General features: G+C 35.7%; 1 protein-coding gene across 6 annotated transcripts in view; it reads right to left on the bottom strand.

The window, feature by feature from the left end:
* SEC23A (SEC23 homolog A, COPII coat complex component) overlaps positions 1 to 25,794 on the bottom strand; it is a 56,640-nt gene that overhangs the window by 25,762 nt on the left and 5,084 nt on the right. For 2 of the 6 annotated variants that reach the window (XM_074365597.1, XM_074365596.1), the window contains exons 2-13: positions 24,812 to 24,892; positions 24,326 to 24,491; positions 19,291 to 19,532; positions 17,916 to 17,973; positions 17,623 to 17,709; positions 16,330 to 16,566; positions 13,565 to 13,644; positions 12,493 to 12,637; positions 8,018 to 8,176; positions 6,793 to 6,908; positions 2,092 to 2,215; positions 45 to 125 (exon numbers count right to left, since the gene is read on the bottom strand). In XM_074365597.1, the coding sequence (XP_074221698.1) occupies positions 45 to 125; positions 2,092 to 2,215; positions 6,793 to 6,908; positions 8,018 to 8,176; positions 12,493 to 12,637; positions 13,565 to 13,644; positions 16,330 to 16,566; positions 17,623 to 17,709; positions 17,916 to 17,973; positions 19,291 to 19,511 (1,308 nt within the window). In that variant the 5' untranslated portion in view covers positions 19,512 to 19,532; positions 24,326 to 24,491; positions 24,812 to 24,892. The remainder of the gene's footprint in view (positions 1 to 44; positions 126 to 2,091; positions 2,216 to 6,792; positions 6,909 to 8,017; positions 8,177 to 12,492; positions 12,638 to 13,564; positions 13,645 to 16,329; positions 16,567 to 17,622; positions 17,710 to 17,915; positions 17,974 to 19,290; positions 19,533 to 24,325; positions 24,492 to 24,811; positions 24,893 to 25,794) is intronic. The other 4 variants (XM_074365599.1, XM_010967034.3, XM_074365600.1 and 1 more) reach the window with 2 other exon arrangements.

The raw sequence follows: 25,794 nt of genomic DNA, 5'->3' as shown, positions 1-25,794 counted from the left end.
CAGAGAATTAACTGTATTTTCTTTTTAGAATAAAGGTGACTTACATTTTCAGACACACAGGGTCCTTTAGAATTGAGAGACACGCAGGGTCCAATAGCTCCTGAAATCTTTATTTCCCTTGAAGTCTGCAAAATAAGAACATACAATTGGTCCTTCATGTCAGTGGGCTCCACAACTGCAGAGTCAACCAATCTCAGATTAAAACTTTTGAAAAAAATGTTTTCAGAAAGTTCGAAAAAGCAAAGCTTGAATTTGCTTGTACACACGCAATGCTGTTTACATAGCATTTACGTTTTATTAGGTATTGTAAGTAATCTTATAATCTTACATTATATAACTTTGCGACAATTATGTTTACACTACACTATAGTCTATTAAGTGTGTAAAAGCATTATCTTAAGAAAACAATGTACATAACTTAATTTAAAATATTTTATTAATAAAAATGGTAACCATCATTTGAGCCTTCAGTAAGGCATCATCTTTGTGCTGGCAAAGGGTCTTGCCTCAATGATGCTGGCTGCTGACTGATCAGGGTGATGATGGTTGCTGAAGGTTGTGGGTAGCTGGGGTAATTTTTTAAAATAAGAAAACAATGAATTTTGCTGCATCAAATTACTTTTCTTTTCACAAACAATTTCTCTGCAGTACGCAATGCTGTTTGATAGCATTTTACCCACAGTAGAACTTCTCTCACAATTGGAGTCAATCCTCTCACACTCTGCTGCTGCTTTATCATCTAAGCGTACTTAATACTCTAAATCCTTTGTTGTCATTTCAACGATCTTCACAGTATCTTCACCAGGAGCATTTTCTATCTCAAGAAACCACTTTCTTTGCTCATCCATAAGAATCAAGACCTAATCCATACAAACTTTATCATGAGATTGCAGCAATTGTCACATCTTCAGGCTCCACTTTTAATTCTAGTTCTCTTGCTAATTCCACTACATCTGCAGTTACTTCCTCCACTGAAGTCTTGAATCCCTCATATTAATCCATGAGGGTTGGATCACCTTCCTCCAAACTTGTTAAGGTTGATATTTTGACCTCTTCCCACGAAACAAATGTTCTTAAAGGCATCTAGAATGGTGAATTCTTTTTAAGTTTTCAATTTACTTTGCCCAGATTCATCAGAGGAATCACCACCTATGACAGCTATAGCCTCACAAAATATATTTCTTAAATAGTAAGACTTAAAAAGTTGAAATGACTTCTTGACCCATAGGCTGCAGAATGGATGTTGTCATGAAAGCAGGATGAATCTCATTGTCCATCTCCATCAGAACTCTGGGTGACTAAGTGTACTGTCAATGAGCAGTACTATTTCAAAAGGAATCTTTTCTTCTCAGCAGTAGGTCTCAACAACGGGCTTAAAATATTCAGTAAACCATGTTATAAACAGATGTGCTGTCCTCCAGGCTGTGTTGTTCCATTTAGGGAGCACTAGCAGGGTAGATTTAGCATAATTCTTAAGGGTCTTAGGGTTTCTGGAAATGGTACATGAGCATTAGCTTCAACTTCGAGTCATCACCTGCTTGAGCCCCCAACAAGAGAGTCACCCATCCTCTGAAGCTTTGAAGGCAGCCACTGACTTCCCTTCTCTACTCTCAGAGTCCTAGATGGCATCTTGTTTCAATAGAAGGCTGTTAAATCTCCATTGAAAATCCGTTGCTTAGTGTAGCCACCTTCATGAATGACCTTGCCTAGATCTTCCCGATAACTTGCTGCAGCTTTCACATCAGCACTTGCCGCTTCATCCTGCATTTTTATGTTATGGAGACGGCTTCTTTCCTTAAACCTCATGAACCAACTCTGGTAGCTTCAAACTCTTCTTCTGCAGCTTCCTCACCTCTCTCAGCCTTCTTAGAACTGAGGAGAGTTAGAGCCTTGCTCTGGATTAGGCTTTGGCTTAAGGGAATGTTACAGCTGGTTTGATCCTCTATCCACATCACCAAAACTCTCTCCATTCTAGCAATCAGGCTGTTTGGCTTTCTTATCATTTGTGCGTTCAGTTAGGTATCAATTATGGTCAAGCTTACAAATTTCTTTCATGTTAACATACCATACATGTCAAATTTTGGTTCTTACCTTTATTTCTAATGTACCACCAAAGCCCATTTTAAACTGTCCATGCATATCTTTGGTAAAGACTCTTTGAAAAGTCTGCTTGAATAAGGAAGTGTTGAAAGAGTCGCCCATTACCATGTATCCTCTGCGTGGAAAAAACAAAAAACAATGTGACACACGTATTAAGTCCATGTGTTAAAACTAGAAAAATAAATTATTTCTCAACAATACCAAGAAAATTTAAAGATATCTCCCAAAATGTACAATATTACCATTAATTTTAAAAACTCAAATATATGAAAAAAAATCCCACAAATAATATCAATCCTGAGGGTACCTGAGTGCCCCTAACACTTGTATTTGTCCTCAGTGATTTTTTGAATTCCTTTTTGAAATAAGTAATACATCCCACACATTACAAAATTCACAAGGTGCAAAAGGGTACACAGTAACAAACAGGTCTCTCCCACCCCAGTCACCCAGTTCTCCCTACCAGGAAAGACAGCTCACAGTTCATGGCATGCATTCTCATTCCTGATGACAAATATCTATGTGTGTATGTGTATCTGTTACAAATATTGTCTCTGTGTATCACATCAAACTTAACTGTGTTATACCCAGTGAATGAGAACAGAAGGATATCTTAGAAGTATTTTCACTCTATGCACTTAAGTTTTTTTTTTCAGTAGCATATATCTTTACAGATTTTTTTAACTTTTAAAAAAATTAACTGTCAAATAAAAGCTATTCTGAGATGCTATTTCTACCTTAATAGATTAGCAAATTAGTCTGACAATATTTTGTTGGCAAGGCTGTGGAAAAGCAGGCACTCTCATAACTGCTGATGGGAATGGAAATGGTGCAGCCCCAGTGCAAGGGAACTTGACAATATCTTAACAAAATTACACATATATTTTCTCTTTAATCCAGTCACCCTACTATTAGGAATCTATCCTAAAGATAATCTAGCAAAAAAAACCCAAAAAGCAAAATCTATGCACAAGTCTATACAATGATGTACTATTTATAATAATAAAAGATTAGAAACAATCCAAATGCCCAACTATTAGACTAGCTGAATAAAATATGGTACATCCACACAATGGAATAATATTCAGTTGACCCTTGAACAATATAGGTTTTGACCTGCATGGATCCACTTATGCATAGGTTTTTTTTCAATAGTAAATCCATAGATGGTTGAATCCAAGGATGCAGAACTGCAAATACGGAGGAACCACGTTTATGGATGGCCAACCATAAATTACACTGGGATTTTTTTCCATCACTCAAAGGGTCAGTTCCCCTAATCTCTGAATTGTTCAATGGTAAACTATACTGCTATAGACCAATTTTCAGGATGTAAGTAAAAAATACAAAGTAGGGGAAGATAAAATTTTCTACTGTTTAAATTATGAAGGGGATCTGTACATCCGTATACATATTTGCATAAAATATTTATATATATTTGCTCGTATCTTCAAAATATTTTAAGTAGTTTTTAAAATATAATCAAAAATTAAATTAGGCAAAAGAATAAAACTGATGTGGTATAATTAATCAATGGTTGGTGATTTTATTTTTGATACTGTTAAAGTCTTAATTTACGTTATCTCTTATGCTATTATAAATTGTATCTTGTTAAATTTTATTTTCTATTTATAGCTGGCTCTTGAACAATGCAGGGGTTGGGGGCACCCACCCTTAGGCACAGCCGAAAACCTATGTAAAACTTTATAGTAGACCCTCCATTATTAATGATTCCACAACCTCAGATTCAAACAAACACGGATTGTATAGTACTGAAGTATGTACTGATTGAAAGAAACCCACATATAAAGGGACCTGCACAGTTCAAACCTAAGTAGTTCAAGGGTCAACTGTATTTGTTACTGATATATAAAAATACAGTTGACTTTTGTACACTGACCTTGATCTAGAAGCCTTGACAACATACTAATTCTAACAGTTTGTATGTAGATTTTTTCAGATTTTCTACTTTTACAAACATGTCATCTATGATGGTCTATGGTATCACTAAACCTAGTAATGCATCCTAAATTAATAGCAACTTACACCACATCCTGCTTATATGCTCCCTTTTACAGCAAACTTCTATAAAAGAGCTGTCTAACCCTTACTATTCAGTGTGGCCCTTGGTCCATCAACATTAGCATCACCAAGGCTCTTGATGGAAAAGCAGAATTTCAAGTCCCACTCTAGGGAGAGGGTATACCTCAGTAGTAGAGCACGTGCTTAGCATGCACAAGGTCCTAGGTTCTATCCCCAGTACCTCCATTCAAAAAGTAAATAAATAAACAGACCTAATTACCTCCCCCCAAAATAAAATAAAAATCAAGTCCCACTCTAAGCACACTAAATCCAGAATCTATTTTAACAAGATATCCAGTTGACCTGCACAAGCGAAACGAAAATCTGAGAAGCTCCGGTGTATGTCAGCTGCTTCCAATCCCTTCCTCCTGTTCTTTTTCTTATTTACTCTAAGTCAACTTTCAATGCTCTTAAAAAGGTCACCAATGATCTTTGTAGTGTTAAATTACACAATCTTAGAATCTCATCCATTTCTATTGCTCTACAAAACCACCAGTATTCTGACAACTTCCATTTATATCTCCAGATATAAACCCAGACCTATCTTCTGCATTCTAGGTTCTAATATCCAACTGCCTACTCAATATCTTCTCATGGATATCTGCTGGCATCTTGAACCAAACATGTTCAGAACTGAGCTCTAATCTTCTCCCCAAATATTCTTTGTCTCACTCTTATCCATTTCAATAAAGGGCAAATCAATCCTTCCAGTAAAGTCTTTCGGTTTTCTCAAACCCTAGATCCAATCTATCAGAAAATCCTCTACCTTCTAAATATATCCAAAATCGAACCACTTCTCACTACCTGTGATGTCCCCACTGGGTATTCTTATATTCCTCTACTGAAGACAACTGAAGTCAAATGATTCTTTTAAAATATTAAGTCAGATCACATCACTCCTCTGCCAAAAATTCTCCAATGACTTCCCATCTCATTCCAAGCATAATCCAAAGCCCTTACAATAGTAAAAATTCCCTCACAATCTGTCCCTCTGACTCACCCCAGTACAGCTACTTTGGCCTCCTCAGTATTTCTCAAACACCCCAGGTACATTCTCAGCTTTGCACTTGCTATTCTCTCTGCTTAGAACACTCTTCTTTCATATACACGTGTGGCTCACTCTCTCACTTCCATAAGTCTTTGCTAAAACATCACCTTTAATGAGGCTTTCCCTTCTCACCCCATTTAGAACTGCAAACCTCTATGCTCATGTCCTGACTTACTTTTCTCCCTAACATTTATCACCATCTGACGTACTATCTACTTTACTTGTCTCATCTCCTCTCACTAGAACTGTCCATCTAACATGTGGCTATTTAAATTTAAATGTTTATCAATTAAAATTGAATAAAATTAAAAATTCATTTCCCCAGTCATACTTGTCGCATTGCAATGGGACAACACAGAGAATATGATGAATACAAAATAACACTGAACAGTCCTATACTAGAAGATAAGATCCATGAGGGCAGAGTTCTAGGTTTAGTTCACTGCTGTATCTCCAATACCTAAAACAGTCTGACACATAGTAGGTGCTCACTAATATTCACTAGATGAATTAAATAAATAAATAAACTTAAGAAATGAGTTGACTTACTTGACTGAGGTTTATAAAGCCTAATCAAACTATCCCCAAAACAATGACTCCCAAAGGAAGAGAAAAGAATATTTCTCAATTCATTCTATGAGGCAAGTATTACCCTGACACCAACACCAAAGACATCACAAGAAAAGGAAACTACAGATCAAAATCCCTTATAAAGATAAATGTAAAAAAACCTCAACAAAATACTAGCAAACCAAATCTGGCAATATATATAAAGGATTATTCACAAGTGAGAGTCATTCCAAGAATGCAAGGTTGGTTTAACATACCAAATCACTGCAAAACACCATATTAATAAAAAGAAGGAAAAAAAATCATATGATCATCTCAATTGACATAGAAGAAAACATTTAACAAAATCCAACACACTTTCATGAACAAAAACAAAACCTCAACAAACTAGGGATAGGTACTTACTCAATCTGATAAAGACATCTACAAAAACCTACAGCTAAATCATTCTTAACGGTGAAAGACAAAATGGTTTCCCCTGAAGATAAAGAATAACCAAATCTATAGAGACAGAAGCTCAGTAGTTGTCTAGGCTGAAAGAGGAAGGGAAAGGGGAAGGAAAGAGGGATGGGGAGTGACTGCTAATGGGTACAGAGTTTCTTGCTGGGGTAATGAAATGTTCTACAATTAAATTATGGTGATGGTTGGAATATACTAAAAAAAATTAACTGTATGTTTTAAATGAGTAAATTTTATGGTATGTGAATTACATCTCAAAAAAGCTGCTAAAATAATGAAATAAAACAATGACTGCAGGATATCAAGATGAGCTTTTAAAACAGAGCTTGTGCCTTTTTAACTGCATTTTACAACAAATTTAAAGTGAGCTTCACTGAAAGGAGTACCAAAAGCTGTTAAAAGCTGTTGTCCTGGAGTGGTACGATGATGACTGCTTTGGGTTTTTTTTGCAAAACTGTCATTATTGGTTTATATTTGTAAACTTGTCACAATTAGTTTATAACTGCAAAACTTATATAAATTTAAATACATACCCAGTAAGGTTAGGACAGCATTTCATCTCCAGAAGACCTGTCTGATCTAATGCACATGCATAGATATCAATAACATGACCAGTCGTAGCAGCTCGATTAGCCAATGCTTCAAAATGCTACAACAGATTTTTTAAAATCAAAACAAAGCAATGTACAAATTTAATTGCCCTATAAATCTTTTTCCCATTAATAGATCAAAATGATCTAAGAAAAACTAAAGGAATAATCCATAATAATTAAAAAGTGATTTTTTCTAATATAATTTTCATAATGTCTTATGATACAATACCTTCCATAAGTCTGCTACTTGCACATTATTTTTTTTAAAAGCCATTATTTCTAAATGAATGCCTAAATTAAGCTAACTTTGAAGAAAGGCATAATGAACATCTTGCTTTTCATACATAAACATGGTAGAACAACATAGAATACTTTTTCCTGACTAAATCCAGTCAAGTAACATCAAAAATAGAGATACAATAACAAAAGCATTAAGATAAACAAATATAAAACTTATTTTGAAGCTCTAAGAAAAATTCCAAGCTCAAAAGGCAAGTTAGGTCGCAGGAAGAAAGCTTCCATTAACAGTGACAAAAATTATCTGTTATTAATTACACCTTTAAAAATATAATAAATAATGACTACCAAAAAGAAATATGAGATAATACAGCACAACTAAACTAAATTTGTGAACTCTAGAGAAGTAAAAAAAAAAAAAAAAAAAAAAAAAAGAGGGGAGGTAGACATTAACAAGCAGAACCAATAAGGGAGTCACGAATCAACAGTAGTGAAAATGTGCTGACACAAACCCAGATAAAACTGAATTTACATGAACAGAAGACAACTCATGAGAAAATGATGGACTCAGCTATGAACAATATACATATCTAAAGGACAGCCTCTTAGAAATGAAGAATTGAAAAATTTAAGGAGTTCTTACTAATAGGAAAGACATTCTTTAATATGAATATTAAAAAAGGCATACAGGGTTTCTCTCAGGAGTAGTTTTTAAAGAGATATTTACTGGTGTCCACTATTAAGTTATTAAATATTTAAAATCAGAAAAATTATAATGTAAATTATCAAGAAAAAAATACTATTTCTCCAATTCTGAATAGCAGTTGCAGTATCAACACAATATCAGATTTATCATAAGATGTTTGTATTCTTCTTCCATCAAATGAAATTTTCTAATAAGGCAAAAAGACTTCAAAACCAAAATTACCTTAGTTCCTTTTTTAACATATTTGGCATTATCTTTTTCAATGTCATGCCATGATCTTATAGGTGTCTTCAATTCATCTCCAACCACCATTCCAGGCCCCTGAGTGGCTGGACCACCAATGAACATCATGATACGAGCACCAGTGTTGGGAAAGGTACACTATCAGAAAAAAAGTAATTCATTAGAAGAGTTTAAAGGAAAACATACGGATATACATTCCTGATAGTGAATTTTGATACATTTTTTCTAGACAACAGGAAAGCATACATTTTCCACGAAATAATCAAATGTTCAAAAAAAATGTACAAACAAGATGTTTGTTTGAGTATCTTTCCTTTGAAATTCTATTCTAATAACAGTGACTTCCTAATTTTAAAATAATCTATAAACCTGATCCCTTTAAGCAAGGATGTTCCTCTTGCTTAACTAGTCCTAGGCTGGGAGGAGTCCTAGACAGAGAGGAGTACAGAAGGAAGAAGAAAAGAGAGCATCTTCTTCTGTTTTATTGCTGTTATTTTATTTTTGTTTTCTATGCTTAAAACATACGCACAATTTAAATTTCTAGTTGATGGACTGAGTACTCCAATCTACCTCCCCTTTCTCTCAAGATACCAGTGAAATGAGATAAATGGTATTGTTTTAAAAAATAAGTAAATAAATAAATAAGAAAGAGTGCTATCAGTAGACCAGAAATTTTGAGAAATCCAAACAATAGACTGTATTAGATTGACAAAAGAATTTTAAAAAACATATTCCAGATACCCAAGGTAAGCTAGATCTTCCAAGGGAAAATCTTAGAAACTCTACATTTAGAGTCAAAAAACCACAAAAAGCAGCAATTGACCAAAGTGCAGTCAGCTCCAGAAACAGCAGCTAATGACAAGAGATTTTGCCATCAGCAATTCCTGAGAACTGTTCTCTGAGGAAAGTAGGCAATCTGCCCAGGGACGGTTCTTAGCACAGAAACTGGGGGCTGAAAGATACAAAACAGAGCACGTGTTACAACAGATACCACAACAAATATGACAACTCTCAAGAGATTCTAGAACTAAAATCACTGCAAAAACAAAAATACCTCAATGGATGGGCTGAAAACCACGCCTGAAAATCAAGTTAGAGATATGGAAAATAAAGTTGAAGAAATCTCCCAGAAATGGGAGCAAAGGAAAATATGAGGGGAAAAAAATAAAGATATAAAGAAATACAGATGTCCAGCATCAATCTAATGAGTATAGAATAAAAAAGAAAAAGTAACCTGAAGAATGACAGGAATCTTCAGAATGAAAGGGCCTACCAAGAACCAAACATAATTAATGAACAAAGAATCAAACCCAAACACAGCCTACTGAAATTTCAGAATTCTAAAATTAAAGGGAACATTTTAAAAATGTTCAGTGGGCTAAAGAGTTTCCTAAAAAGGAGTAAGAATGAGATTACATCAAATTATCATCAATAAACTGTCTGTTAGAATACTAGTGAGGAATGGGTCAAAGATCCTACTGAAGATTATCTGGAACCCATAATTCTACAGCTACCTAAAGTACAAATGAAGTGAGAGGAAAAATTATTTTAAATTTTAGATATGCATGAACTCAAAATTTATAAGAAACAAAAGAACTAAGTTCAATCCAAAAGAAATAAGGGAATCTAGAAAAAAATTTTTTTAAGGTATCCTAAAACTGATACATGAAAGACTCCCCATCAAGCAGTAAAATTGCAATGACTAAAAATTACTTCTCTATGTGTATAATCACTCTATTTGTTCCACAATTAATAATATTTATATAATCATATTCAAAATGCTTTCATTTGTATTTCTATAGTTATTGGACAAAAATATGGAGTGCATTTTTTGCGCTACATTATAGCTTCAGAAAAGAATGTAAATTATATAAACTTTAATGATAATTTTAAAAATCACATGATTAACAAATCTGGGCAAGAGCAAGGAAAGCTACCTTTTACTTTTCATTTTTGTAAAGCCTTACATATTGTCTGAATGTTTTTATTACTTATTACTTCCATAACTTTCTTAAACTAGTTTAACAAACAAATAAAAATACTCTTTTCATCTTGGGTATCTGAGCTAATAGTAGTCATGTAAAGTTGAAACATCAATTAAAAAAAAAACAAATAAAAGCATACAAAACACACACCTTCATAACTAGATCAAAAAAGAACATTAAAACTTCAAATTACTTACAAGTGAAAAGATAAACACTAAGTCCCAGGGAGCTATCTTTCATGCAAGCCTTCACACAGAGCAAGGGCAGTTTGGGGACACGTAGATGGAAGAAAGAAAAAGGAAGCTAGAAGCTGGCGTAGAACAACTGCCAGATTCAAATGAAAACTTACTAAGGGGCACTGAAGAAAACCAAGAAAACAACCTAGAGCGTGAAAATGAAATAAAAAAGTATAAAGAAGTGGTTGAAACGGAAAACAAGCAAATATCCAATTGTGTATAATTTACATCTTAAAGAAGATAAACAAAACAATGAAATAAAACCAATACTCAAAACTACAATAAAAGAAAACTTTATAGAAATAAAAGATCTGAATACACGTATAAAGAAGGATAGAAAAGGACCAGGCACTAGAGAAAATTAACCCACAAGACATACTACTAATACTATTAAGTTACAAAGATAAATTCCTCAAGATCTCTAAGCAAAATAATCAAATAATTTACAAGGGCAAGAGACTGGGATCACTTTTGCAGCAACATGGATGGACCTGGAGATTGCCATACTAAGTGAGGTAAGCTTTCTAGAAAGAGAGAAAAATATCATATATGTGGAATCTAAAAAAAGGACACAAATGAACCTATTCACAAAACAGAAACAGACTCACAGACATAGAAAACCAACTAATGGTTACCATTGGGGGGAAGGGAAGCGGAGGGATAATTTGTGAGTTCCAGATTTGCAGATACTAACTACTATATATAAAATAGATAAACAGCAAGGTCCTACGGTACAGCATAGGGAACTAACTATATTGACTATCTTGTAATAGTCTATAATGAAAAAGAATATGAAAAGGAATATATGTGTGTGTGTGTATAACTGAATCACTATACTATACACTAGACATTAACACAACATTGTAAACCTACTATATTTCAATTTAAAAAAAGAGACTGACATCAGCCTTCTCAAAAACAACATCAAGGCAAGAAAACAATGGAGCAGCATTTTCAAAAAAACATAGGAAAGAAAGTGAGAACCGAGGCTTTTTATATCCAACCAAGCTGTCCTTCAAGTATAAAAAGGCAATAGGAAAAGAGTTTAAACATTCAACAATCGAGGAAATTCTATACCCTTTAAGCCTTCTTAAGAAATTTACTAGAAGACAACAAAGGGACTGGGTAGGAATGACACTGCTGAGTATATCTTTTTGTACAATTCTGATTTGGAATCATTTTAATATTTCACTACACATATAGACACATGCAAAACAAGAATGGGATTTTTAAAAAAAGAAATGAACAGAATGTACAGCAAATGAATAACACAACCACAGTAAGTGGGGGGAGGGTGTAGATAAAAAACCCAGATCACTTTTGAGTACAGTGCATTTTGCCCCAAATGTCCTCAGAATGTTAAAACAAATAGTAAGCCCTAAATTCAAGCCTTCTTTTTCACAGAGCAGAGGTCTGAGCTAGAAATTCTAAAACTATATACTATGTGTATACTAGAACTGAGCAAATAAGCAAACATATTTTGAATAATGAGAGTCAGCTTTTCATGGTCAGAGAAGGGAGTTATAAATATGGAAAGTGGGAAGGACAGAATAAACCCTTACTGAATTGAAATGAGAAATACCTGAAAGAACATACATAGCGGTTTGTGGTTTTAATAGAGAGAGACACAGATGTACACAGTGGTACACAGATATATGTGACATATGCACACATGTATACTTTATTATATGAGTGTGTGTATATACATACATTTATAGAAACATACATACACACATATACATATGCACATACATCTATTTCTTAGCTCCACCCACTGGGACCTGGAAGAAATGACATTCCAGTACCAGTGACCACATGAAGTATCTAGATCTGCTTGGTGGACCCAAGGCTAAAAAGAGCCAAGGCTTCTAAATGGCTGATTTCAGGTCCAGGGCAAGGAACATGTAAGATGAGCCTTGAACATCTTACTGTACTAGAAAGCAAGAAAATGTTCGAACAATGATGGAGATATATAATTAGGACCCATGAGCCAGCTTAAAGGGGCTTCCACTGGCCAAATCTGGGACAGCTGAGTATCCACTGTGAACATTTGCGTAAACATCCTTCCAGAAGCCTCTCTATACACAAAAGGATACAGCACAGATCAAACTTTAAATACAATCATGTACTTCCTGTCCTATACCCTGATTTTTCCACTCAACGTTATCTTGTGCATATCATTCCATACACACACATACACATTTACATTCCATAACAAAGCTATCATCACTACCTCAAGCAGTCCTACAGCTATGGAAAGTGCCACCCCAGAGGAACGCAAGGGTCTCTTTCCCTGTGGTACAGGCCAAGGGTCTCGCTGCAGTTCTCCCAGAAGATCTGTGAGATTCATGTCTATTTTCTGTACTGGCTGCAAGAATCTGCAAAACAAAATCAAATAAAAGGCCATTTATAAATGTTTGTGGATAAGGGTTTAAGAAACAAATTGTCCACTTCCTTAAAAATAGAGAAAAATAATTTGAATACAAAGTAGACCAATGGTTTTCAAACTTTTGTGTATATCAGAATCGGTGGGAGGACTCGTTTTAACACAGATTGCTGGTTCCAGAGCTTTGTTTCAGTGAGTCAGGGGTGATGACTAAGAATCTGTATTTCAAGTAAGTTCCCAGATGATGCTGTCTGCTAGTGAGGAACCACACTGTGACTACAACTACTATAAATGAAACACTCAAACCAAGTATTACCTTAGGACTGCATCTTTCATCTACCAATCTAGTTAAGTTTTTTTTTTTTTAATTTTGCGGGGAGATAAATAGGTTTATTTACTTATTTATGTTTAGAGGCAGTACTGGGGATTGAACACAGTACCTCGTACATGCTAAACATGCACTCTACCACTTGAGCTATACCATCCCCCCTAATCTGGTAAGTTTTAAGGTTACTGAATTAACTATGAGAAGACACATCAACTCAATTTTAGTAATACCACCTCTTATTAGTAAGTTTAGTGGAAAAAGCTATCTATAAGGCTAAGAATGCAAAACAAAAAGTTTTGGGGGCCCTACTTTTGCTTGGCTGCCCTCAATCACAAAAAGTTTTCCTGAGCATAAAAATAGAAAATCAGAAATATATCAAAACTAAAGTAACTCCTTACATTGTGATGAGAAACTATTCATTTCAGTGATGTGATTCTACCTCAACTCTTTTAAAGGCCAATGCAATATTTCTATTCCTAAAAATATTTAACAACATATTATCACTGAATGTCTATGTTCAAGTTAAGGGCATGGGATGCTTAAAACAGCTGCATCAATCATAAAATTGTCTTTGCCATATTTAATTATTACCTATTAGAAGGAGGTGGCTGCTGTACCTGAGGACCACGTGTTGCTTGAGTAACTGGTACTTTAGAGAGCCCCAGCATTTCCTGTAAAGAGATTATTTCTGTGATATCCATGTAATTACTCCTACAAAGATGTATCAACTATTTACCAAATGCAAGGTGTTTCCCTAGGCATCAAAACACAAAAATAAAGAACACAAAGTCTCTTCCTCAGAATGCAAAAGGTCCAGGTGGGGAGACTGTCAGGTAAACAGTAATACAATGAAGTAATCATCATAAGAGAGCGAAGTACAAGGTGCTATGTGAGCAAAGAGACATACTAGCTCAGAAATACTTTATTTCTAATTAACAGTCAAAATAAACTACTGTTTAACTTGAATGTCTATATTTCTTATCTTGTATTCATTCATCCCCTTCAGGAAGTACATCTCAAGTACCTGCTATGTGCCAGGCATTTAATGGTGAAAAAAATATATAGTCCCTGACCATATGAAAATTAAATCCTGGTAAAACAGATGAGTTAATATCTTTAAGTAACTGAGTGTAAAACTGCAACTGTAATAAATATGAAGGAAAAATACATGGAATGGTATAAAGGATGGTTACAAGGTACACACACCTTGTACATGTATGCTTTTTCATTTTCTGACTTAATGCCCAACCAAACTTCCAGTTTTGATTTGAATTTTAGACGTGTGCACAGTTCCTCTCCAGACACATGAAGATAACGTTATTTTCCAAAAATTGGCTTGAATCTAGAAACGCTTAGTCATGAAGTAACAGAATAAAAGTATACAAGAGAAAATCAGAAAGTCTAAAGATTTGGGAAAAAAATTTTTGAACCAATTCTGCAGTATTTCCTATACTGCTAGCAGGAATAGCAACTTTTCACTGAGGACTTAACTATGTGTCAGAAACTCTTTATATATACTATTTCCTCACAAAAATAATGAAGTAGGTTTTTTTAATCCCTGCTTTACAAATGAAAACTGACACTCAGAAGGGCTAAGTAACTTGCTTAAGGTTATACAGTTATGAAGCAGCAAAGCAAGATATTAGTCCAGGTTTTGCTATAAAGCTCTGTAAGCGTTTACACTATTGAGTACTCTCACTTACATTATCTCATTTTGCACTAACAATAACCTGGCAAAATAGATACTGTTTATCCCTTTCCACAGAGGATGAGAAAACAAGCAAAGAGATCACCCCAAGATCACACAACTAGAAGAGTTTAAGATTTCAATCCAGGACTATTTGGGGAGCAAAGACCAGGCTCTTTTCAACAAGATGGACAGAGAAGGAAAATAAAAACATTTTAATGGAGGGAAAAAACTTTAGTCAGCAGGCATTCACTGCTTGTTGCAAAAAGGCAGATGTTTTATGCACTATAAAATTTAAGTAAAATGTACTCTACAATCAGAACTACTAATAAACCACTTTAAATAAATCTACAGTTTAAAAAATAACAATATAGCAAATACTTAAAAGCACAATCCATTTAACTTTCATGACTATCTGGTAGACACTTTTATTATCTTTTTACAGATGAAAAAACCTAGGCAGAGAGGTTAAAACCTGCCCTCTCTCTCTCGTCATGGAAATAGATGATCCTCACTGTGCTTCCTATGCTCTTGAAGGAATCCCTAGCATGTCCTGTGAAACCTCACTCTTCATCTCCCTCTAGCTCTCACTCACCCTCTTTAGTCTCTCTTCTGTGCATAAACACATTCAAGTGTCCCTCCTAAAGTAGAACTCTTTAACTCAGTTCTTGCTCTCTCAAATTCTCACACTATCGCCTTCTTGCCTTCAACAGCAAACCTCTTGAAAGAATACAAACTAATTTTCTCCATTTTCTCAAATCTTATTCACTACTCAGTAACTATCGTATACTCTGTTCAGTATTCTCCCCCTTCGAACCTGCAAATTCCTCCAGGATTTTCTATCTCAGCTAACTGCAGCACCACTAGCTCAGTCTGCTAAGCTTCAATTAGAGTCATCCTCAGAATCTTTCTCCACTTTGGGATCCCCAACTGCCTCCAAAGTCTGATTTCACGTCTGTCTACTTTATGCAAGGCTTACCAACCGTCTTCTAGGGTAATTTCTCAACTGTGGGTTGTATCAGAATCACTTAGAAAGTTTTTCAAAACACTTACAGGAACAATCTCTACCCTCCCAATCACCTTCCAATATAAGCACATATTCACCCACTCACTCATGATCTATCAAAATCTCTGCGCAGAAAAAAGATTTGAAAATTATCCCAAGATAATCCTAGTATGTTACACAAAACTCCCTACCTTGGAAGACAAAGCTTCAATTTGTCCCAAAGATTAAAAATGTTCTAGTAAATGAAAAAATATATATACTCATGATTTACCTATAAACTCTCAAGCCTTAAAATATCTCCTCCTGTCAAACATAATAAAAGTGTTAAGTTCCTAAGTGAGATGTAAAAAAACAAAAGCTAAAATTCTGTGGTTGCCATCTCTCAGTCGTTAGCATGACTCTTCTCTAAGCCCTTCAAATCACTAAAATACCTTCCGTTTCACTCTAAATTTTAAAGTTAAAGTGAAGGGTCTTTAACCTGTACAATAACAATTTAAGGCAAATGAAAGAAAGCTGATGCCAACACTAAATCTAAAGGCTTTCTTACAATTGTATCAGTTATTCATAATAAAAATATTTTCTAGAAACTTACATCCAGAAGGCATTTATAGACGTTCATAGAGTAATGCTCACAGACAGGCTGAAACTACCATTCTTGTTTACCTGCAGTTGTTTGGCAGACAGATCTTTTGTTCCTCTGAAGACGTAGCTTTTTGAAATGCCCTCACATCCAAGTTCATGAACCTGCACCATTCTCCCAAAAGTAATAAGTCCAACCAAAGCTGTCGGTGGCAAAAGACTTAATGACATCTGCATAGATTCTTTCAAGGCTTGTAAATCTTCATCTTCCATGCAAGTATCAACCACATAGAGGAATATCAAAGGCATCTGAGGACCACGCTTTTAAAAAAATGTTGTTTTAAAAGTGTTAATACTTAAATACAATATACAAGGATAACCAATAGAGGACTAATTAATAATTTACCCTTATACAAATGAATCCTAATAAAGCCATTTCAGAAATGAAACAGGTTATATATATCTGTGGAGAGGTATCTATGACATCATCAAGTGAAAAACATTGAGCTCAAAAACATTATAGTTAGATAGAGGATATCTTCACTTTCAATTTTATTTAACTGCATGACGTTTCATTTCTTATAACAAGCAATTAGTTCTTTTAAAATAAGAAAATAGTAACTATAGGGGGTTGGGTACAGCTCAGTGGTAGAGCACATGCTTAGTGTGTATGAGGTCTTGGGTTCAATCTCCAGTACCTCCATTAAAAAAAGAGATCAGAATTCACACAAATGAAATAAAAATCTAATTCTGCTACCTCCCCCCAAAAAAGAAGAAAGAAAATAATAATTACAAAGTTTAAAAACAAAATGAGGTGATTTTTTATACGATAATTATCTAACCTAAATTAGATTGTAAGAGAACTGGAAATTAGCCAGGCTGGACAAATTACTGACTAGCTCAAGTGAACCATATTCTGCTTTCTCTACAACATTCGTAAAAGATATTATTTTAATACTTAAATATGTACACAACTATGTAAAGCTGCTCAGGGAGGGAAGAAAAATTATTTTCCTAATAAGGACCAATGCAAGAGTAGTTTCATCATTAGACTTGAGGATCTATCATCAGGCTCCAGCATCATATTGACTAAGTATTTGTGAAGTGACCTTCCAGCTATAAAGTGAGATTGATACTTTACTGCTTATTGACCTATTTAGTATAGCAAATCACACCAGCCCACCCAAATAACTGCAACAGAGAGACTACCTTGCTCAAACTGACCTTGACAGTTTTTACCTTTGAAATGTTCCCTTAACTCAAAGTGAGAATCAAGAATGGTGCCTTTTAAGTCAGCTCAAGTTAACAATTATTTTGATATAAAGTAAATTACTGGATATTTAAAACTTTCTAAAAGATTTACTCTTACGTTCTTACCAGAACTACATATTCAATGCTGGAAAACTGAGGTAAAAGTTCAGCAGGTTGGTTCAGTTCAGATATACCAGCGTAAGTCGGTGGAAACTATAGGTTAAAAAAAAAAAAAATTCTAACAAATTTGCAAGTAATTAAATTTTACACTGAAAATAATTATTTCCTGATAATTTAATTATTAAAAAATAGATATTTTCATCATATAAAAAGTTACTCAGCCTTTATCTTTAAACATACATTTTTCCACACATTTAGACCAGTATTATAGCAAACATCTGCAATGGGGTTTTTCTTACCTGATTCCTTTGATAACAAAAGTTGCAAGCCCAGAGTTTTGCTCGATAATCCACTTGACTGTTTTAAGAAAAGATACAATAGCTCATGGTTTGGTTCAATTATACAATAATCCTAATTTTAATAAAATTAATTTTTCTGAAATATGAATGCATTCAAATTGATAGTCAAAGCAATCTTTAAAAGCCCTGTATTTTTAGGTGTTGCCAATATTTAATTCCTACTTTTAACACATACAAGTTCTCCAAAAAGAATATATTGTAACTTTTAACACATAGCAAATACCAACAATAAAATTAAGATAAGCCTACTTTTTCTCATTTTCAAATGACTCAGTAACTTCCATACTCAGATCTATAGGACATTTATTCAATAAAAATATATTATTGAATGCCATTATTCTAGGTACTGATAAAGCATTAACAAGAAATCAAAGGTGGCTGCTATCATAGAGCTTATATTCTAGAAGAGAAAGATAGACAATAAGCAAGTGAATGCATAAACACAGAAGACACTTTTAGATAGTGGTAATAAAAATGAAAGAGAACAAAGCAGGACATGAGAATGTGTGTGGGAGGGCTACTGTGGTAGAAATAAGTTAAGATATATTCAAGGATCAAAGAGAGGGTAAGGTACAGTGCAGAAGAGAATAAAGAAAATGGATGGTACAAGATGAAGGCAGAAATACACAGAGGCTAGATCATATAAGGCTTTACAGGTCTTGAAAATAGGTTTGGATTTTTCATTCCAAGTGTAACAAGAAGCTATTGAAAGATTTTAATAATCTGATATCCACTCGTGAAACAGTATATTCTGGAGAATATACTGTTGAAAGGCAAGAATGGAAACAGGAAGACCAGTTAGGAGGATAGTGAAACTATCCAGGAAAAAGATGGTACACCTTGAAGTACCAGCAGAGATTGAGAATAAGAGATAAAATCAGAAATGTTCTGGAGATAGACTTGACCAGATTTACTAGTAGATTGGGTAGGGAGAGAGGGAGTAGAAAGAGGAATGAAAAGTGATTCTTGAGAATCTGGTTTATGTAACAGGAAATCATAACACTTTTCAAACACCATACCACTCAACTATGACTTTTTCAATGACACAAGATGAGTTGATACATATCCTGACATCAGTATCTAGAGAATACTCATAGGGTCAAGCCATTTACACAGTGACAATTTGGCATTTGCTTTCTTATCAACTCATTACAACTAGAAAGATCCTAAAATGTTACAGCTCTTTGGATCTATTTTAATTTGAAAAAATAGCTATAAACCAAAACAAAGGTATTCTTATATAGAGCAAGAAAGAAACTACATTTTTAAAAGAATCATACTGACACATTAGTTTTTTTCCATACACTTTAATTACCATAAAGGATTCAAAACTGCACGGCAAGTGGTCCTACTACACAGGACAGGTTCATATTGAATAGGTGGCAGATCCGGTCTCTCTTTCAGTGGTGTAAATAAGGCTGCTACTGGAACAACCATTCTTGTAGCTTCTAGTCGACTTGATGGCCAAACATTCCAACTAAATCGGACTCCATCTCGTTCTTCATTTTGTTGAATGAATTCCAAGTAGGTTGTCATTGTAGAGCTTTATTCTTATTTCTGTAACAAAATTACAAATATTTCAAAATACTCTTAAGACAATTCAAAATAAGTATGTTTTTCCCACTTCCACCAATATTAATTCATTAGAAATCATGACCAAATGAAAATATTTACACCAGAAAAAAAATCAGTAAGCAACAATGACCTCATTTATAACTAAATAATAAACAACTCTACAGAACCCAATGGCCATTAGGCCCAATAAGAGGTATTTTATCCTCTTTGATTCACTCTTGAAAAAACTAAGGCAAAAAATAATGAATACTAAAATAGAGGTCCTATTTGAGGCAAAAATGGGGGAAAATCTAGATCCCCTGTTTTCCACATGTCTTGTTGAGTTATAGTATTCTAATAAACAGATTATCAAAAACATTAAATTCTAAAATTCACATGCTTTTCTACCAGAAAATAAGAAGTTTCCATTAAACTTGCTAGAAGAGAATATTCAGGGATATATAACAAAAAGATTTTTCTAAAACTGGGTACATAATATTTGAGACAGGTAATTTTTTATCATGCAAATACAGGACATTTGAGAAACAATAACTAAGTGTGTAATAAGTGGTGTTCCATATGATTTATATGCTATTTCACCTCTTTTGCAGAAACTTAATTCAGAATACTTTTAACATTCCAACTTATGAGAACATTTTAAACTCAATTTGAGATATATACTTTCAATATAATCATTTAAATTTGCTACCAGAGGAGGGAGATGCCACTCTGGTTAGGGATCAGTATCAAGAGACATCTCAGAAGGAGGGTAGTGTGCCTGCTTAGCATGCACAAGGTCCTGGGTTCAATCCCCAGTACCTTCATTAAGAAATAAATAAAACTTAAAAAAAAAGAGAGAGAGAGACAGAGACATATTCTTCTTGTTACTCTCTAACTGCCTGTCTAGGATGCCAGCTCTCCTACCTAGGCAACAGTTCCATCTCATGCTCTGAAACTGCAACAATGGTTAGTGATGGAAGGAAACTGTAAAATTTAAAGGTCTGAGAGCACAGAGTTCCAAGTACTATGTGGCTGGCCGAAAGATGTGTGGGAGAGATGAAGGACATTGAGAACCAAAGAATTATGACCGTAAGCTGCCAACAGAGGCAGCGTGGATGCTCAAACTGCTAAGAACAACAATGGGATAAAGAACTGATTTTAAAATGTAAGTCAAGAAAGAAAAGGTATTGTTAGATATAGCAACAATTTTAACTTTAGAAAAATGTTCAAACATATTTTGACAATACAAATTATAGAAAGTGAAGTTTAACAAGTCTTAATATCTTAAGCAGATAAAAACTATCTCTTCTTTAAAAGAAATAAGAATATATCAATTATATCTCAATTAAAAATTTTATTAAAAAATTAAACATATTTCATCCTATCAGAGTTTCAGAGACAGCTAGAGAACTTTATGCTAATCAAAAGTGACTACAGGGGGAAGGGTGTAGCTCAAGTGGTAAAGTGCATGCTTAGCATACACAAGGTCCTGGGTTCAGTCCCCAGTACCTTCTTTAAAAAAATTAGTAAGTAAACCTAATTACCTCCCCCCACAAATTTAAAAAAATTTTTTAAGTGATTACGGATTTTTCAAAAATTAATAAAGGGTAGAGAGAAATCCTAAGATAACTAGATTTGTTTAGAAAAGAATATTTTGAATGTAAATATAGGAGATGGCTTTGAAAAAGACACTATGAGTTTTCAAGAAAAAGTGGCTGTTGAAAGATAATGACAGAATGAAGGTCTAAGATAATCAGAGGGGAGTTAGAAGATGCCAACCTCAGTTTTAACACAGGTAACAGGGGAGAAACAACCTCCTCTGAGAGAAAATGGTTTTTAGCAGCAGCTTCCATGCTACAGATGTGAGTATAAATCCTAGGACTATACAATCCCTCCCATTATTTCTACAGAACGTAAAGCAAATGAAGTTTTCTATTTATTACTATGCACCTATAATCTGAGATGCATCTGAAATGCATCACTAAAATATAATAAAATAAAATAAAATACGTCACCAAAAAGCATTAAAATACTATTAAAATATACTTGACCCACCAGGGTTGTTCATCTGAACCACAAAACACACACAAAAACATGTGACTTTTTTCTCAATTCTCTAAGAATGGTAATGGTACTTAGGTATTCAGCATATATTTTCTCAGAAATGGATGAAGTGAGCCCATCACCTAGAAAACCATCCACAGCATTTGTTGCCAATGATAAAATTTGAGCTTTCTCAAATTTAAATTAAAAACTTAAAAAATTTGAAAACTTTTATCTGCTACCATGAGCTTCACAGCCTCCTAGTATGTAAAGATTTTTCTGATGAGATCAGTGGTGATAATAATGATTTTTTAGATATTGTATAATGAAACATATCAACATTTGGAAGATATACATTATTCAGTGAAGCAAGAGCTCCCAAATGATCAGTTCATGATGTTATGAAATCAAGCATGGGTAAATGATCCATTCAAAGTACAGGACAGACCAATGGGTTTTAATGCAATAAAGTACAAAAAGTTCAACTCTAAGGTTTCAGATTCCACATTGCAATTAACCCTTGATTTCTTAATGAAAACTGTCGAGTTTTGGGTGTAGTATCAAAGACTATGCACAATTATCAGACAAAGTTATTAAGCTCTCTCTCCTTTTTCAAATCACGTATTTATATGAAGCCAGATTTCCTTCATACAAGTCAACCAAAACAACATATAACAATAGATTGCAGAGAAATCGTAAGAAAATCCACCTGTTTCCTATTAAGCCAGGTTGTTTTTGTTTGTTTGTTTGTTTTTCTGGAGCCTCTATAACGTTTAAAGGGGTCCTGAGAATTACCTCCTTAGGACACTAGGGCTTATAAGTCTATCAGGGAGCCCAGTAGAAAAAGGCTCTATGAAACTTAGCATGAAGACATTTACACGCAGGCAGTGGCCAGATTTAAGTTTCTACAACAGGTAACAAACCTGGATTATAACTCTACATCCTTACTTTTTCTTGAGACATATTAATATCACGATATTTGAGCATGATTCCCTTCCTCTTCCTTACTCTTTTTCCTCTCAACCTCTCTGATCTAAGATCAGATTTGCTCACTAAATCACATCTATTCTATTTCTTACATTCTCACTTCCCAGCAATAGTCTGAAAAACCTCCCACAAGTTTCTTCTTAACTGGTCCAATCACACGGCCATTCAAAACACCTGCCCAACTTCCCTCACCTTTCCAAGGGAGGAACAGCTCAATCTTAAAATCACTAAGTCTAGTACAAAATTTGCCAGGCTTGGTCCCATATCCAACAATAGCATATTTGAAATAAGTCCTTTTACAAACTAGCTTTTTATAAAATAGCATTATTTGATAAGTACTCTCTCCCCTAATATTATGTTTATATAAAAGCATAAAACCAAATAAATATGATTCAAACACTATGTTGGGATGCAGACTTAATACACTAGTCATGTTTTTTAAAATAAAGGGATACAAAACACAAAAAACCATTCTAAAGAAATGCTTATCAGTACAACTAATAATCATTGGCAGTTAATTTAGTTAAATAATTTCTCATGGTATAACTAGAAGCAAAGAAGTATTAAGTCACTTTAACCTAGCATATCAAATACGTGCCCAAAGTATTTTAAAAGGCTTTACCTATTCAATAATTAAGTCTTTCTGTATTCTGATTTTAGCTCTTTTATAGATAACTAAGTGAAAAACATAAATTGCAAATTAAATTTGAGTTCCTTCCAATCAAATGTGTTTGTTAACAGACAAACATTCCTCTCCTACTTTTCTGTCCTAAAATTCTCAACTACTTCCCATGGCTTTATTATATTGGACAAATAGCTTAACTTTTCTGATCCTCAATTTCTCGTCAGTAAGATGAAGGGTTTGGGTTAGAAAACTACAAGGCCCCTTCTAAATCTAAAATTCTGAGCCAATTTTAAATGACTGGACTTCTAAAAAGATGTCAGTCAGACTACTGGAGAAGGGAGAGAAGAAAGACTTAACATGCATTTATATTTAAATCTAAAACTTTTTTTAACCAAGTTATGTTGGCTGGTTATGCACGGCTTTGAGGAGTAGAACTTCAGGAAGTTCAGATGAAAACATGAATTCAACATACTTACTCCAGTGATTACATGCAGATTTACTATGACTTTTTCTTTCCCACCAAAACGGGAAAACACTTAAGGCCGAATGGAAGTCGGTAAGATTGGTCTGATCTGAAAACTGAACTCTATTTGTAATCAAGGCCCAAGGTGTTGGCTCTACCTGGCATTTCTCCCTATCCCTTTTAACTCCCAAGGCCGAACTAGGGGTGACGAAGTCACCTCGGTTCAAAGTCTAGAGCCCTTCAGATCAGGCAAGGAATGAACCAAGAAGCCAAAGTGCCCAGAAGTGGGGATAGGGTGGGGTGGGGTGGGGAAGGCAGATCGGCCCCGAGCCAGGGCTAGGGTGCTGGGGGAGATACCCAAACTTCTGTTTTGCACCCGCCTCGCACATTTCATACCTAATCCATCGGAGCTGGGTGGGGGGCCGGGCCCCCAGGCCTGGAGAGAACTAAGTAGAGGGTGGTGCGTGACAGGCTCAAGGCTCAAGGCAGCCCCCGCGGGGCCCGGTCGCAACCCCGGGGCACCCCGCCAGCCCCGGGGCACCAAGAGGGCAGAGCGGTTACCACCCTGGAGACCCCGGCCCGCGGACCAGTCGCCTCACAGCCGCCCCTCCCCCGCTTATCACTGAGCGCGCGCGGCCCTCCAAGGAGCCGAGAGACGGCCCTGAAGTCGATCCTTACCACAGTAACACCCAGTACGAGATCTGCGCCTGTCGCGGGGTCCGCCTCACAAAACCAGTCCTCCGCGCTGGGCCGCAGCCGCCGTGGCACCGCAATCAGGGCCGGCGCTGCCCCGCCCCCTGCCTCGGCGAAGAACTCCGCTGGACCAACATGGCTGGTGCCGCCTCTGCCACGTCAAAGGGAGGGGGAGGGGCGGGGCATGTGGGGAGGGCGGGGCGACCCAGCCACCAACTGCAAGGGAAGGTGAGGACCCCCAGAGGGGCGGGGCAGGGAGGAAGAGGAGGGGCAGGGGCGGGGACGGAGCCGGGGGCGGGGCCACAGGGACCATCCTGACTCCAGTACGCCAGTGGGGCGCGGGTCCCGGAATGAGAGCGCGAGGGTGGGGCTGCGCCATGGCGCGCCTTGCGGTTCTCCCAGGGCCGCAGCGGACCCTACTCCCCGCCCGCCGTAGCCGCAAGGAGGTAGGAACTTTTAATTTAAGCTCACCCGGAGACATGGAGGCGTCCTCTAGGGCATCCTTTACCCTAGGGCTCTAGGTGAATCCAAGAACCACAAACCACACCTCCCCTGAAAAAAACAAAATAAGAAGTTCCTTCTTTCACTTAGTGCAACAAATATTTACTGGACATCTACTTTGTGCCAGGCACAGTAGCGATGCTGGTGATATGATGTAGGCAAAACAGGCAAAATCCCTGGTCTGGAAGATTATATACTATTTATGTATTCCTAGTCAGTTTACCTCTTTACTCCTGCACTGCTTCTGCCCCCTCTCTCCCCTAACACACACACACATACACTACAATCTTTGATTAATCTTGATGCGTTTTCTGCTTCTGTTTCCAAGAAAAAAACTGCAAAATGAGACAGACAGAAACAGATTGGAAAGACATTGGACCTCGGCGGTCTCAGGCAACCCCATCCTTCAGTGAGCAGTTGTTCACGGAATTAATTCCAAATATGAGAACTAAAATCCTGCAAAGCTTAGCCCTGTAAGCATTTTACAGAGTAGAGAAAAAAAGATCAATCTTTTGTTCTTCAAAGCTTATATTCACAAAAAATAAGATATGCACCAAACATACATTTTTCTTTCTCTAAGCTTGTTTTGTAAGGTAAAAGAGGGTAAGTTTGCGCGCCAAATTTTAATACAATCCTGAAGAGAAAATGAGAATCAAAAGCCAAAATTTTATATAGACCTGCAAATAGAGTGGGCTCAGGGTGCTACCTTAAAAAGGATTCTGCACTGAAAGTACAGCTGTGGAACATGATATAAAGGTGGTATAAGGACATTCACAAAAAAGAAATAAGATCTAAGAATGAGTAGGATTATAGGTAAATGAGAGGATCCACAGGGATCCTGGAATTCAGTGAGGAATAAACCAAATTTCATTGATTTCATGGCCCCAGAAAACAGAATCTTAGCCATCCAGCTCAATGAAGTCTAAGAAGTCATAATTCCTATTTATAACAAT

The sequence above is a fragment of the Camelus bactrianus genome, chromosome 6 (genome assembly GCF_048773025.1).
Source record: "Camelus bactrianus isolate YW-2024 breed Bactrian camel chromosome 6, ASM4877302v1, whole genome shotgun sequence".
Classification (NCBI taxonomy): Eukaryota; Metazoa; Chordata; class Mammalia; order Artiodactyla; family Camelidae; genus Camelus; species Camelus bactrianus.
Note: the sequence above shows the minus strand (reverse complement) of the source record. Positions and strands in the feature narration are given on the sequence as shown.